The sequence below is a fragment of the Neolamprologus brichardi genome, chromosome 11, assembly GCF_056152115.1.
Source record: "Neolamprologus brichardi isolate AB-2024 chromosome 11, ASM5615211v1, whole genome shotgun sequence".
Lineage (NCBI taxonomy): Eukaryota > Metazoa > Chordata > Actinopteri > Cichliformes > Cichlidae > Neolamprologus > Neolamprologus brichardi.
This window is the reverse complement of record NC_142114.1, coordinates 29,764,493-29,779,023: the sequence shown is the minus strand read 5'-3', so window position 1 is coordinate 29,779,023 and position 14,531 is coordinate 29,764,493. Positions and strand designations below refer to the sequence as shown.

General features: G+C 41.3%; 2 protein-coding genes across 4 annotated transcripts; both read right to left on the bottom strand.

Annotated features, from left to right (window-relative positions):
* Nucleotides 1-2,370: 2,370 nt before the first annotated feature.
* Nucleotides 2,371-3,870, bottom strand: LOC148100706 (uncharacterized). Of its 2 annotated transcripts, XM_087847859.1 has the most exons (3): nt 3,819-3,870; nt 2,701-2,820; nt 2,371-2,576 (listed from the first exon to the last, which is right to left on the bottom strand). In XM_087847859.1, the coding sequence occupies exons 1-3, from the start codon at nt 3,868-3,870 to the stop codon at nt 2,371-2,373; spliced, it is 378 nt and encodes a 125-aa protein (XP_087703985.1). The 2 variants fall into 2 exon arrangements, with proteins under 2 accessions (XP_087703985.1, XP_087703984.1); XM_087847858.1 differs by lacking the exon at nt 3,819-3,870 and having other exon boundaries at nt 2,701-2,878.
* Nucleotides 3,871-7,268: 3,398 nt separating this feature from the next.
* Nucleotides 7,269-13,899, bottom strand: tektl1 (tektin like 1). 2 transcript variants are annotated; one of them, XM_087847857.1, is made up of 8 exons: nt 13,400-13,899; nt 11,869-12,153; nt 11,513-11,617; nt 9,235-9,385; nt 8,740-8,906; nt 8,560-8,655; nt 8,374-8,487; nt 7,269-7,565 (listed from the first exon to the last, which is right to left on the bottom strand). In XM_087847857.1, exons 1-8 carry the CDS (start codon nt 13,727-13,729, stop codon nt 7,368-7,370), a joined length of 1,446 nt encoding a protein of 481 aa, XP_087703983.1. In that variant the 5' UTR covers nt 13,730-13,899; the 3' UTR covers nt 7,269-7,367. The 2 variants fall into 2 exon arrangements, with proteins under 2 accessions (XP_087703983.1, XP_087703982.1); XM_087847856.1 differs by having other exon boundaries at nt 8,374-8,655.
* Between the last annotated feature and the right edge of the window lie 632 nt (nt 13,900-14,531).

Genomic DNA, 14,531 nt, shown 5'->3' with positions numbered 1-14,531 from the left:
CTCACTGGCTGTTTGAAGGAAAAACAACGCTTTGATGTTTCCCAGGAGGATCACCTGACCTCCCCCAGAATCAGCTGATGTTTCATAGTTAATTAAAACGCGCAATCTCTCATACTAGGAACGATTTCCCAGTTACAGGCTCTGTTCGTACAGAAGGTTGGGTTGACATTTGGTGCTTTTACATTTGCTTTATTTTTCCAGCATTTTTTTTGTCTTTCAGAAGTACAGAAGAAGACAAATATACTCCGTTTTCAGGGCAGAAAACAGCATGATTTTTGTTATTGAGCATCTGGTCATGGGATCAGCATCTCATCATGAAACATATATTTTCAATGCAAAATGCCACCAATTTAATGTCTATGATACAGAGGAACAGGAACACGTGTTGGTACCCTGGATGTTTAGTCTATGCCTACATTTGGGTGCCAGGCTTCTCTTCTAGCTGTGACTCGTCACTGTTTGTGTTCTAAAAGGAGTGAAAAGATTCACCATCTGGTGACAGATGTTCTTATCCTGACTGTTTCAATAACAGGAATCAATTCAATCTGAATAAAAAACCTTTACACTTCTACAGGTTGCATGCTTTGTAAAACCAACATATTTAACTCAATGGACCTCCAAAACACCTGCTGATACATACAAAGGACTGTTAAAGAAAGGCAGCAGTGATGTGCGATACCACTGATTTCCTTTCCGTAGAGTGGTATCGGCAATACTGATCCAATACCGATACTCTGTACAAAAACTTAATGTTTCATTGTATTTCATAATACAATATATAATTGTATTATGTAATTGTAATAATATAGCTTCATAATGATTACAGGACATCAGACTACTTGTTCATATTGCTTAATAATGTAGAATTATCATGTAGAAATAAAAAAAAAAAGGAAGTTTTGCGCTATTTGGACATGTTGCCTGCCTGCAGCACTAAAGGACTCCGCGAAATTCATCTGTCTCCCCTATCAGCACCTGTCCTTCTCCTCCTCTTCAGTTCGCCTCAACATAAGCTCGTCATATTCTGTGATATGATTTACTCTGAGGTGTTTGACGAGGTTGCCACATGTATCGCAAACCACGTCTCGGCCGTTTGTGGAGGTAAAATACGTCCACACATGACTCCGTTCACGCTCAGCCATTGTTGTGAGTGCCCACGCCAGGGGCTGCGACACATTTATACATTTATATTTCGCATATGACTGTGAAAGGCGTAAGAGGAAGTAGTTCCTTCCAATTTAGACGATCCGAATGATATAGTTTCTTTCCACTGTGTTCCTGTTAATGAAAAACTAAAAATTTAGCCCAAAGTACTAAAATATCGATATTTTAATATGAGAATCGATTCTAGAACATAAATTACTGGTATCGGAAGAATCGATATTTCAATATCGATCCGCACACCACTAAAAGGCAGTCATATCTGTATTTTAGAATGTTTCCATCCTGCTCGTCAGAAACTTCAGGTCATGAAATAAATGCACAGAACAAAGATTTTAAAATGAAAGTATCAGCAGGTGAATTCATGTCTCAGATTAATACACTGTAACTGGTTAATGCAGGTAAATTGTTACGATATAAATATGCATATGAACTAAATGTGGAGAGGCTAAAGAAAGCATGTTTCACTGTGATTCACTGTGATTGGTTTGTTTTCACAAACACAGACATATCATAAAAATGAGCAAAAATTAATGAAGACAAAATATTATAAATGGACTCAAACCTTCAAGAACTGCATATACTGAACAGCAAAAAGTTTTTTTTAATTTTGTGAGATTTTTGGATCCAACAGAAAATTTACCAGGACATTGTTTGTTTTAAACGTTGTACTTTTTCATGTGTGTCTGTGTGAATTTGGACATTACAGGGTGGCTGCTGTGTTGCCTGGGATTACTCCTCACCCCCTACCCATCCCTGTTGCTGGTCACGTGCTCTATAATGTTGTACTGTGGACATTTATGTGCTTTCTGTGAGGAGGAGTTTTTTTGTTTCCTGTTCTCATGCTGTCCTCCTGTAGCCCAGCATGAGCAGAGGTCTCTTTTTTCCTCTTGTACTTTCCCATTGTAGTGCACATGTCAGTGTTTTTCTGTAATGCAACCGTTCTCTGACTTGTATCCCCATGTGATGTCTGTGTCATGTGTGTAAGGTCGGGGGGTGGGTTCATTCCACTGCAGGGCAACCTGCCACTGCATGTGGCGAATAAAATTTGAACTTGAACTTGAACTACACTGGTGCGCTTGCCTTATTGTTACCAATTTACTGTTAGAGTAAAAATAAATAAATATATTGTTTAAAAAAAGTTTAGTACAGCTTTTGTCCATTAGAGGGCAGAAATAGGAACTCTATCTGCTTTATATCGTTGACTATTCACCAAACGGAGTACAGAGTTAGAAGTGTGAATAATGTCCCAATCCAGTAGGGGGCAGCAGATGTAGCAGCGCCATTACACAAGTGAGTGTTGCAGCATTCATTGGTGAAGGTGAAGTTGAGTCCCAGCGCGTATTTTTCACCCGTGATTCCGCACAGGGAGGGCAGGACGCAGCTCTTCTCGTACAAAACCACACGGAAGTCCCCTGAAAGAAAGAAGCAAATCACACTGACACACTCCTCCCCGAGCCGGGCGCTGACCTTTCTCGCTTCTTTTTCTCAGTTTTGATTCATTTAAATTTGACTTTCAGTGACTCGAGCTGAACTCACCTTTCTCACCCACGGCTCGGCTGGACAGGCAGAGCTGCCCGGGTGGACACTTCAGGGGGAATCTGATGCAGTCCAGAGGGGAGATGGTGGGGAACACACAGGTGTAACAGAAGAGGGGAACTGAAGTGCAGATGTGAGTTTTGCATGTGAGCCACAGTAAATAAGTCAACTGAATCATAATAATCACAAAATACAAGAATGGTAAAAACGTGTCTTTTAAACTGCTTTTTAAAATGTACTTCAAAATGATTAATCACCAAGATTAATCAGAGGTTAGAATATTTATTTGTTGCAGCCCTAATATGATGAAACACACTGCTTTATCTTTACCACTAACACGAGTGTTAACCACTTCTTCTTTCAGCTGCTTCCTTTAGAGCTCACCATCTGCAGGTCCTCCTCCTCTACATCACACATCTTCTCTGAGCTCTTCCTCTTTTCCTCCCGCCTGGTATTAAACATCCTTTCTAAAACATATCCACCATCCCTTCTCTGCGCATGTCCAAACAAACTCAGGCTCGCCTCTTCTGATATATTAGCTTCTAATCCTGTCCGGTCACTCTCAGTGAAATCCTGCCTCGTGTCGTTTTATCAGTGCCACAGTCTCCAAACCATACGTCACAGCAGGTCTCACTACCTTCCCTTTTACTCTCACATGTATCCTTCTGTCTCACCTCCACCCACTCCACCCTGCGTGCACTCTCTTGTGCACTGTCTGTTAGCCTCAGCTATTGAAACTCTTCTCTGATTGCTACTGCGCTTGGATATTTCTTATGGAACGGCATCCTGTGACACAAAGAGGTTTTTTATATATACAAGTAATATAAAGATCAAACATATTCATTATTAAACAAAAATATTTCTGTATTTTAAAATAATTTTATTTAGGCAGTTTTTTAAGGTGTAACGGTTCCAGTTTTCCAGTCGCATCTTTCTTCATCTCACATTACAGCTACTTAAATAGTTCTTTTCCAAAAACTTCATACATCAAACAATGAGGGGAAAATAATAGATCTTAATTATGCAAGAAAATGAGTTTTTTTATATTAATGTTAACCTTTTCTGTCTGCTATAGCTGCACGAGCAGAAGCATGCACACACCGGCTTTGCTGACTTACCCACAGCTGGAAGTAAACACAGGAGAAGCAGAGAGCCAAGCAGCTTCGACATCACTGATGTTTCTGTCTCACCAGGAGAAAATCCTCCTGCCGGTCGACGCTTCAGCTCTTAAAGGCGTTTCTTTCAGAATATTTTCTAGAATGAATCCGCTGTTTTCATCTTGAATTCAAGAAATCAAGTTGTTTTTTGTTTATTTTAATTTAAAGCTAAAGTTTTACAAACTAGCTTCATGCAGACGGAGCAGCCACAGAGATCTGAAGGTAAATCTCTTACTGGTTTCTCTTAATATTCCCTTAATCAACTCTGGGAGAATCTCCCACCCCACTCCTTATGATTAAATTAGACTGTTAGACTTCTGTTCCAAACCATGGCTGCTTAGAAAAGGTCCATTCAGACTTAAGATAATCAACGGGGCTTTATGAAGAAAAGCCACATCTGTGTAGCTGAAAATGTGGAAAAAGTGGAAAGTATTAAGCTTTCTTGAGTTTTCTCTAAAGAATGATGTGACGTGTCTGTACTGAGGTGAAGCAGGGCAGGTTTATTAAATCACATCTCATCTCCTAATGAAAGACGTTGAGTTTGGTGGGAGGGATGTCAAGTGACCTGCAGTCCCATGACTAGAAAAGTGATTAGAAGCAATGAACAGTCCCACAGTTTCAAACTGAACACAGGGTGATTTCATGTTTTTTCACAGTAAGATTTGTTCATGGTATTAGATTGTGTGAATCGTGTATTTTCTGATGTGCTCTCCTCTTCTACAGGATCACCCCAGCGTGCTGCCTCTCTCCCCTTCTGTTCATTCTGTACACAAATGAGTGTCGCAGCAATTTCACGAACAGACACATTCTGAAGTTTGCTGACGACACAGTGATCGTCAGTCTTCTAGTGGACGAGTCAGGCCATGGGCAGGTTGTAGATGATTTTGTGAATTGGTGTGATGAGTCCTTCCTTTCACTTAATGTGTCAAAAACTAAAGACATGATTATTGATTTTAGGAAGTCCTCTTATAGCTCATCACCTACTATCATTAAAACTGCCAATATTGGGATCGTTGAGAGTTATAAATATCTAGGTGTGGTACTTGACCATAAACTGTGTTTTGAATCTCATGCTGATGTCACTAAAAAAGTTCAACAAAGACTTTTCTTTTTAAGGAGAATGAGATTTTTTAATGTCTCGTCTGAGATGTTGTCTTTGTTTTATAGAAGTTTCATTGAATCTGTGACGTCTTTTTGTATCGCTGCCTGGTTTGGTAACCTGACGGTGAAGAATAAGAATCGGTTGGGACTTCTGGTAAAAACTGCTAGCAAAATTTCAGGGCGCTGGCAAGATGGGCTTTTGGCCATTTACAATAGAAATGTGCTTAGAAAGACTCATTCTATTATTAATTGTGTGAACCATCCACTTCACAGTGAGTTTGAGTTGTTGCCTTCCGGCCGCCGTTTTAGAGTACCTGTGAGGAGGACTAAAAGACTCCAGGTCTCTTTTATCCCTACTGCGTCTTGTCTCCTTAATGGCAAATAATTGTCCTTGAACTTTCTATCATTATTATTGTTATTATTATTTTATTGTTCTGTTTATTTTTATCCTGCTGCTAAACTAATTTCCCCTTGTGGGACAATAAAGAAATTGAATTGAGATAATCTGCAGTATATGATTATTGTGTGGTTAGATAAGATAATCAAATTACTCCATCTCTGGATACTTTTTCCTATTTCTGTTTTTCAGGCATACATAAAGTCATTCTTTCCATTGTTGTGATGTGTTCTTTCAATAACAGAAAGCCTAATTAGATCAGAATGAAAGTGTCTGTGTGTCTGTGGAGTGATATGCTGTCTTGAGAGAAACCCACAGAATTATACTGGTTTAAACCCGGAGCTGAATTCTGTGGAGCTGCTGAAGATTTCATCCTAACAGCACAGGCGTTAAACTTCAACTCTTCTAGGAAAACTCTCCAGTGAGAGAAGGCAGCTCAAACAAAGCTCTCTTTTTTATTTCATCTCTCCTACTGTACATCACAATTTCATTGCACATGTACAATGACAATAAAGGCTGTTCTATTCTATCAGGCCAGACTGCAGAATAACAGCCTGCAGTATTTAGCATGCGATTCCTAAATGCTGCATTTCTTTGAGTGTCCACTTGATGATGGCTCCAGATGGCTGTTGGCTGCAAACAACAAACAGACATACCCCATGGTCTTTGATTTTGTATTTTAAGTTCAAAGATGGTGTTTTGCTTCTCTCACCCCAACCAATCACAGCAGATGGCCCCGCCCCTCCCTGAGCCTGGTTCTGCTGGAGGTTTCTTCCTGTTAAAATGGAGTTTTTCCTTCCCACTGTCGCCAAAGTGCTGCTCATAGGGGGTCATATGATTGTTGGGTTTTTCTCTGTATCTACTGTACAATATAAAGCACCTTGAGGTGACTTTTGTTGTGATTTGGCGCTATATAAATAAAATTGAATTGAATTGAAATGAAGAGTGCTCGTTTTTTTGGAGCCAGAAGTATTTAACAGGATGATGCAGTATGAGGCTATCAGCTCAGAGTTTGGTTAGAATATCCATCCACAGATCAGACGGCTCAGACACACTAGATTTTTGGATGGGCTGTACCAACAGAAGAGTCTGAGATTAGCATGAAAAATTATAATAATACTTCTCGGTGTAAAAATACTATCTCATCATCTGCATGATGGTGATATGCAAATGATGATCAAGTCAAAAATCTAAACTGTATGCCTGTGATCGTTGGAGCCTCAGGCAGCCCTGCATTAAAAACCAACATGATTCAGTCATGGAAACAACTGCATGGACTCAGCAACATCTCCAGAAATCACAGTCTTTGAACACAGCTCTCTGTGCCATCCCCAAAAGCAGGGTAACACACATCCATGCAAAGAACTTCTCTGGGGAAAAAGCTCGTTAAAAGGCAAAGTGGAAAATTGTTCTGTGGACAAACTGAAATCTGAAATTCTCACTGGAGAACATGGACGCTGTGTCCTCCGGACTGAGGACGAGAGGGACAATCTGACTTATTATCAGAACTCAGTGCTGGAGTGGCCTGCTTGCATTCCAGACTTTTCATCAACAGAAAACCTTTGAAGCATCATGAAACAAGAAATATAACTGGACCAAAGGTCCAGCAGCTGCTCTCCCCAGACCCTGGACATTTAGGGGCTGGATATAAAAGAAGAGGGGCCACAGGACATTGCCACACAATCATGGGCCTGTCCCAACTTTTTTGAGACATGTTGCCACATCAAATTCAAAATGAGCTAATATTCCCAAAATTGTATATTTTCTAAGTTGAAACATGTAATGTTTTGGTTTGTGAATAAAATGTGTTTTTTCTGAAATTTGCAGATCACTTGTGTATTAAATATCTATGATGATGCAATACAGTTCAACTCAAACTAAACAGCTTAGAAAAAACATAAATGAGCCAAAGAAACAAGACTGTGCATAAACATTTTACCTTAAAGTGCATTTTCAAGCTGTTCTAATGTTCTTTAACCTGTAAATAGTTCTCATCATTAACTAAATTAGCATCACAGCGCCCCTTGCTGGAGGAAAGCGGGCATGGCTCGCTTGTCGACCTGCTGACGCCTCATGCGGACCACAGCTGCGTCCACCTGAGCTGCAGCTCTCTTGCCCTGCAGGTCATCCAGCAGCTGCAGACATGTGCGCTGCAGCTTCCCCAGCTCACCCTCAGAGGACTTAAGACATCGTCTGAGCGCCGCACCGCTCTGAGAGACACACAGGAAACACATTTCAAAATGATTTTGTTTGTCCGAGGCAAAATGAGCAAGTTAGAGTGATAAACCACTTTGCTTTTTTAATACAAGTGAACACCAGCCACTGTACTCCATAATGATAATGATACGAATCCTGAATGTTCAGTTTGTGTTTATTTTTAGTCGTATCTGACATGCAAAGCATTATTAAGCATAATTATAAAGACTGAGCTGAAGAGTGAGACTGTGCTTCACGCCTATCGTTCTGCTTTGAGGTCACAATTTATTTTTGCAAACCATAAAATGCACGAGGCAGAATTTAGAAACAAGTCTCAGCTTCTGCAGACAAACATCATGCAGATTAGTTTCTGCAGAGTTCAAGTGGAAGCTAACATCAACCCAGAGCATTCAGCTCACCCTGTATTTGGATTTTTTTTCTTTGTAACAATGTGTATTAAATATTAATCCATCAGTAATCAGCAAAGTTATTAAATGTTACCAGAATATAAAGAAGAAAACATGATTGGAAATATTAAAGCTGCAGATTAATTATGTCCAATTTATCACTGGTTCGATATGCATGTGAAAGGCACCGTCCATGTTGACACACCTGCAGCAGAGTCTGTTAGCTTAGTCGTTTCAGCACAAAAGGTCCAGCTGACTTCGAGTACACTCCCAGCTTAGCATCACAGTGCAAACACACACATGTAGCCTCAGCACTCAGAGACTCAGATATCTGACATCAGGACGAGGTAAAGGCCAAAACACACTTCATGAAGTATGATCATGAATGTGGCAGCCGGATGTGTGTCGGACGCACCTGAATGAGCTGAGCAGCTTCAGGTAACTGTGTCCCCGGGTGTCTCTGATAAACCTTCACCAGAGGCCTGTTGAGCTTCTCTCTGGACAGAAGATCACCGCTGTACTCTGGACCCTGTGAGCAGGACAGCGTGAGCCAAACATTTTCATAAAATCTCACATAAACATGCTCCACGCGCTCTCTGACCTGCGCTCTGCCGTGGCTGTGACGAATGCAGTTGATCTCCCTCTGCTTACGAAACATGGCCTGCCGGGTGGCTGCAGACGTCAGCGCCAGATTTTGCTACAGAAGACAGAATGATGGTTAAGTATGTGTTATTACCTTAATACAAAAATGCACTTCTGCATTCATTCAGGATCTTTTTACCTGCAGGGTGACTGTCTCTGCAATTTTTTTCACCAGGCCGTCATTGACAGCGCAATGAGCAGCTTTCTGCCTGCTGATGGCGCTGTTTAGCGTCCGTCTGATGGTTTCTCTCAGTAGCTGCGACTGGTTGACCCTCAGAGAGGACGACTCTAAAGCCTTTTTACACTCTGCAAGAGAAGCAGGAGATATCCTATCTGTCAATGTTAATCCTGAGGACACAGGAGATCTGTTTTAAGATGATCTGCTCTTTCTCTGAGTGTGAGCAGGGACACTGGCTGTGTAGATTAGTGACCACGTACAAAGCAACTAATTCGTTTAATTAAAGTTCTGGAGTTTATACTTCTCTTTTTTTAGGATCTTGTTTTGAAAATATATAATTTATGTGTGGTGTAAGAACTGTTGTTTTTCTCACTTGTTTCATTGATATTTGGGCAAAATCTGCTCTTATTTCTTATATGATTTCTTAACGAGAGCTTCTCCTTGTCCTGAGTGTACCTGGAGTAAAGGGGCTGATGGGGTCTGTTTTGATAAAGGTCTGAGGTGCAGAGTCATGTCCTCCAGCAGAGCCACTGAGAGGGAGCAGTGTCAGTACTCGAGCCCTCTCACTAGCACAGTCCAGCAGCTGTCTGCTGCTCTCACCCAGGGCCTTAAAGAAGAAGGCAGGAAATAATGCATTAGGACAGCAGCTTGCAGACAAATATATAGGTACGGGTTACTTTGCAGACAGAAAAATGTGGTAAAAAAATAACAATAAAAAGTTTCATAAAATAAAATATGTGAGATTTTCAAGTGGGGGGGTTTTTCGACTGAAAATGCAAACCACAAACCAATCGGTTATTTCACAGTGGCTACATGTATCTTTCTGTCTATGTACATTATTCTTGACTCAGGCTAACAGCACCTGTTAAACTCTCTGTTCAGTGCGCTTAGCCAATGCTTAACAACAAACAGCCCATCCATTTCAGGGGCATTCAGGCCTTTAGCTTATCCCAGCATCCCAGCTCATAAGGCAAATGGTGGAATAGACCCTGAACATGTCCCCGTCTATCACAGGCAGAACGCGTTACTGTAATCCGATTACTTTTTTCAAGTAACGAGTAAAGTAAGGGATTACTATTGCAAAAACGGTAATTAGATCACCGTTACTTTCCCGTAGGAACGCTGCGTTACTGCGTTACTAAAACTGTGATTCTTTTGCGAGAATGTCTCATGACAGTGACGTAAGCGAGTGCGACGTTCGTGACAACAGCTGTGTGCAGATCAACAATGGATCATATATCGAGTGCAGAGAGAGTATGAGCGTGCAGCGTTTAAAGCGTGGAAGTACTGACCTTACTTTGAGTTTGATTCCATAAAAAGTGACAAAAACATTAGTGTCCGTTGTGCGTGGGAAGAAAACTTCTTTTTACAGCGAAAAACCCCTAAACTTCTGAGCAAGCACCGAGTAGCTACGACGTAATGGGAAACTCACAGAGAAACTCGCGGATTCTTCCACTGACCGCTGCACACCTGCACCAGGGTAAACCTCCGCCTACCCCACTCCTGCTTTACAGGTGAAAATAGAGCAACAGGACCGCTAGTCTTTGACTTTATTTATTTTCTGCTGTGTTTTACTTGCATCTATTTGAAAGACTGAGTGTAAACACACAAAATATTTTATTTTATGTGCTGGAATGTGCAGAAAATAGGTTTAAATATTAAACAAATTTCTTCCAGTCAGAGAATGTTGCAGATAATTTAATGTTTGCTTGATGCATAAAGTTAAAAGATTAAAACTAATAAAACAAGTTTTAAAAAGAGACTTTTCCATTTGATTACATTTTGTATGATGATTATGCAGAAAAAGTAGAATTGGGCTGAAAGATCTATCGCTTTATCACCTATTCAGGTTGTAAATCGTGTTTTTAAAAAGTAACTAAGTAATTAATTACTTTTGAAAATAAGTAATCAGTAAAGTAACGGGATTACTTTTTGGGGGAAGTAATCAGTAATTAGTTACTGATTACTTTTTTCAAGTAACTTGACCAACACTGATCACAGGGCTAACACAGAAAGACCTTCATTCAAGCTCACATTCACACATGCAGCCTATTCAGAGTCAACAAGCAGTTCTGCTGTGGGGAAAATCTGCAGCAGCCTAAAGAAACCATGCAGGCACAGGGAGAGCATGCAGTCTTTCAATTCTTCATTCAGCTGGTCGAGGCATCAACAGCCTGGATACGCAGCAGAGTTTCAGTAACCCAGTAAACATACACATGTTACGTTTAGCAACCTCAAAGATATATGCTACATGGCTGTTACTTCCTGTTACTCATCCCCTGAAATGCCTGAGCTTTAACTTAAAGGAACAGTTCACCTCAAAAGTGAATTTACATATGTTTCCTCTGGCCTGTAGTTCTAACCAACAAGATTGGACAACTCACTCTAAAACAGACACATCACCGTACCATCTCGCCTTTTGGTCTTCAAAGAACCAAAACAAAGGAACTACTTTTTTTCTACTATCTACATCCACCAAACTTCTAGTCACAAAACTGCTCACAAGTCTTTTGGATTTTAAATGTGTTAAATTTAAGAGAATTCACTCGTCTCACATCAGAACAGTTCAGGTGGATAAACTGTCCCTATAAATCCAGCAACAACAAAATCTAAAGAAGAAGGGTGGAGGTTAGTGATACCTGAGCATTGTTGTTTTTCTAACCTCTCTCGTGCCTGTGAGGGTAGAGTGGAGGGAAAACAAGTCAAGCGATGAAGACAGAGGACTGTAAATCACCTGAAGCTGGCTCAGTGTGGTTTTCAGTGTTCCCTCCAGATCCTGTTTCAGCTCAGCCAGCTCTCTCCTCTCCCACAGCAGCAAGTAATCAGCACCATCTCTCTCCTGCAAAGGGGCAGACCTGTCAGGGCCTCAGTCTACAGCTCTGAACTTGGTGCTGGATTAACTCTCAGTGATACTGGAGGTAATAAAGATTTAATGCTGTATGTGCGTGAGGCAAGCAGGCAAGTTTTTGCACTTGAAATCCTGAAAATGATCCTGAGGTGCCGGGCAGAAAATACTTCACCACAGTTGAGCATCTTTAACACCAAAGTAGACAGAAGAATTTCAGCATTTTAAGTGTTGTGTAAGCTTGCCGTCTCAGTGGTGGATGGCCTCCTGGTTCTCCCCTCTGAGCTCTTCTGGTTGATGGTCAGATTGGTCCTAAGACTGCGCAGCATCTTCTCCAGGTGTCCTCGCTCCCTCTCCAGCTTGACACCTTCCTCGGTCACTCTGCCGGCCTGCCTGCGCAGCTGGACCTCCACCTCCCGAACTCTGCGCATGTAGTCAGCAACTACAGCAACACTGGCTCCGGCACACTGCTCACGCAGGCTGGACGGTGGGAACGGGGCCACAGGTGTCCTCTGAGAGCCACCAGGGAACTTTAAAAAAAGTTCAAGCTCAACGTCTGAATCCAACACTCAAAAACATCAGTCGACTTTAAAAACGCAGACGATTGAAATCTAAATAAAAACAAGTGAAGGCTTTTAATATAGAAAGAGTTAGAAAATAAAGGTGTTTTAAGTCTTGAAATGTCTCAGAGATGAGAGTCTTAAACGAATTTAGCTCCGCCTCTACCAACAAGTGTAAAATATTGCTGATTTATAAAGCTGTACTTTCCTCTGTGGTGCTCTGCAGCTTTCTGTAAAGAATGTTTCAGTCTGTTTATCTCCTAAAACATCTCATCCTGGCTCCCTACGAGCTGAGATTCCAACCTTTACGGGCTCATACCCCATAAATTTAACGTCTGCATGCCACTGGACTGGAGCACTGTTGAGCTCACAATGCCCAACACCACAGGATGAGGGCATGGAGAGGGTGAGCAGTGGAAGGTAGTAGTAGCAGCAGTTTAGTAGATTTACTTAAATACTTTGCTGATTCAGTTTTAATAGACTTTAAGTATTTCTCTGCGATTCTGTTTTTTAGATGCTTTAATCCAGGAAGCAAATACTCCACATCCGTGTGCACCACACCATCATTTTTGCTTTGCAGATTTTAAATCTATGAATATGTATAATGCTGTATTAATGTAGATAAAGCTATTCAGGAGTATATAAGTAATTAAAATCACCTCCAGTGTGTTAATGCATCATGAGTGATTTTAATTGAGGTACTTTTAGTATATTTTGATGCTAAAACAGTTGCTCGTGCTGGGTTATGACATAATTAAAGAGTTTGTTATCTCATTGGATGTTGTATGCATGTGTATATGTAAACATGTATTTATGTCCACGTGCATACCTGTGTGTGTGTATATGCATGTATATGTTTGTGTACATATATACTCGTATAGACAAGTGTATATAAGAGTCTGCTTATGTGATTTTTTGTCATCTTCTTTACCTCATTTATCTTAATTCCTTGTTTTTATTCCAGGCACTGTTCAGCACTCTGATACTTGATGTCTTTTAAATTTGCTCTACAAATAAAGCTGACTTGACTTAATTACAGAGCAAAACAGTTATTCATTATTATTCAATATGAAATGAAGTTTAAACTCGTGCAGTTTTCATATGGATTCCTGTAACTGTGAACGCTAGTTTAGAATAGTTTACATATATTTATTTTTAAAATCTATAACTTCAGGCTTTCACACCACCCTGGCGCACTGTGGATCGTTTGTCTCACCATGGCTCCTGCACTTTGGGGTCTTGATATCTTCTGGTTGCAGACGCAGTCACGACTCCTCGGTCTGCACGCCTCCGCTCTTATCTTATCTCTGGATGTGACTTCCGCTGTGCCGTCTGAGCGCTTTAGGCTTACTCCTGCAGCGGCGCTGCTGCTGCCGCTCCGGGGCTGTCTGCACGCAGCGGGCTGCCCGGCTCGAGTCTGCCGGACCAGGCGCTCAGCAAGCCGAATGGAGCGGACCGTACCCTCGCGCCAGGACTGCGGTCCGATGGTAACAGAGCCGAGGGGAACCGACTGAACCTGCATCACTATGCTATGAACTGGCCTCATCTGTGACTGCTACCAAGTATCCAGGGTGAGAACTTTGTGTCATCTCCATAGCAACAGCAGCTAAAGTAACTAGAAACTCCGAGCTGTTTGGTGATTGGAGAGAAAACGGAACAGAGGACACGCAGCACACAGTGGGATCTCCACCTTCAACTTTCACAGAAACTCTTAAATGACTGTGAAACACAGCTGTGGCGCGTCAGTGCTCCTCTCTACTTCGTATCTGGTTCTTTAAAGGAAGGCGAGAACTGAAAGAGGACAGTTTACTTAAAAACAAGACAAAACTATAAGAGATGTGAGAATTCTGCAACAGGTGGGGGTGGAAGTCAACAGCTTTAAGGCTCATGCTTTTAAAGCTTCAGGAGGAGGAAGTCAGGAGCTCTGTGAATGTGCGTGTTTTTAAATATAAAATCTGACTGAAATTAAAATTTAACTTAGACAGTGCTTTAAACCTGCGTTCTCTATAATGACCAGCAGGGGTCGAGTCCCTGATCTTTGACCCTAAATGCCTTCCTGATGAGTTTATGGTTTTAGTTGATAGAATGCGTTGTGAAGTCTCATCTACATCAGAGTAAAGTAGAAAATAAAGCAGTCTGCTTTAGCTTGTGCCGACTTTGTGACTGACAGCACTGAATCACTCCTGCTACTGTAAATCAAAGTGTGCACTTTCCCACAATGAGAGACTCGTGCTCACGACAGTCTGACAGCATCTAAACATTAAAGCCGTTCGTCTTGGTTGAGCTGTAATGTTAGACGCACACTTCTCAGGGTTGGTGGAACTGCTCACATTAAGTTTGTGAATTTT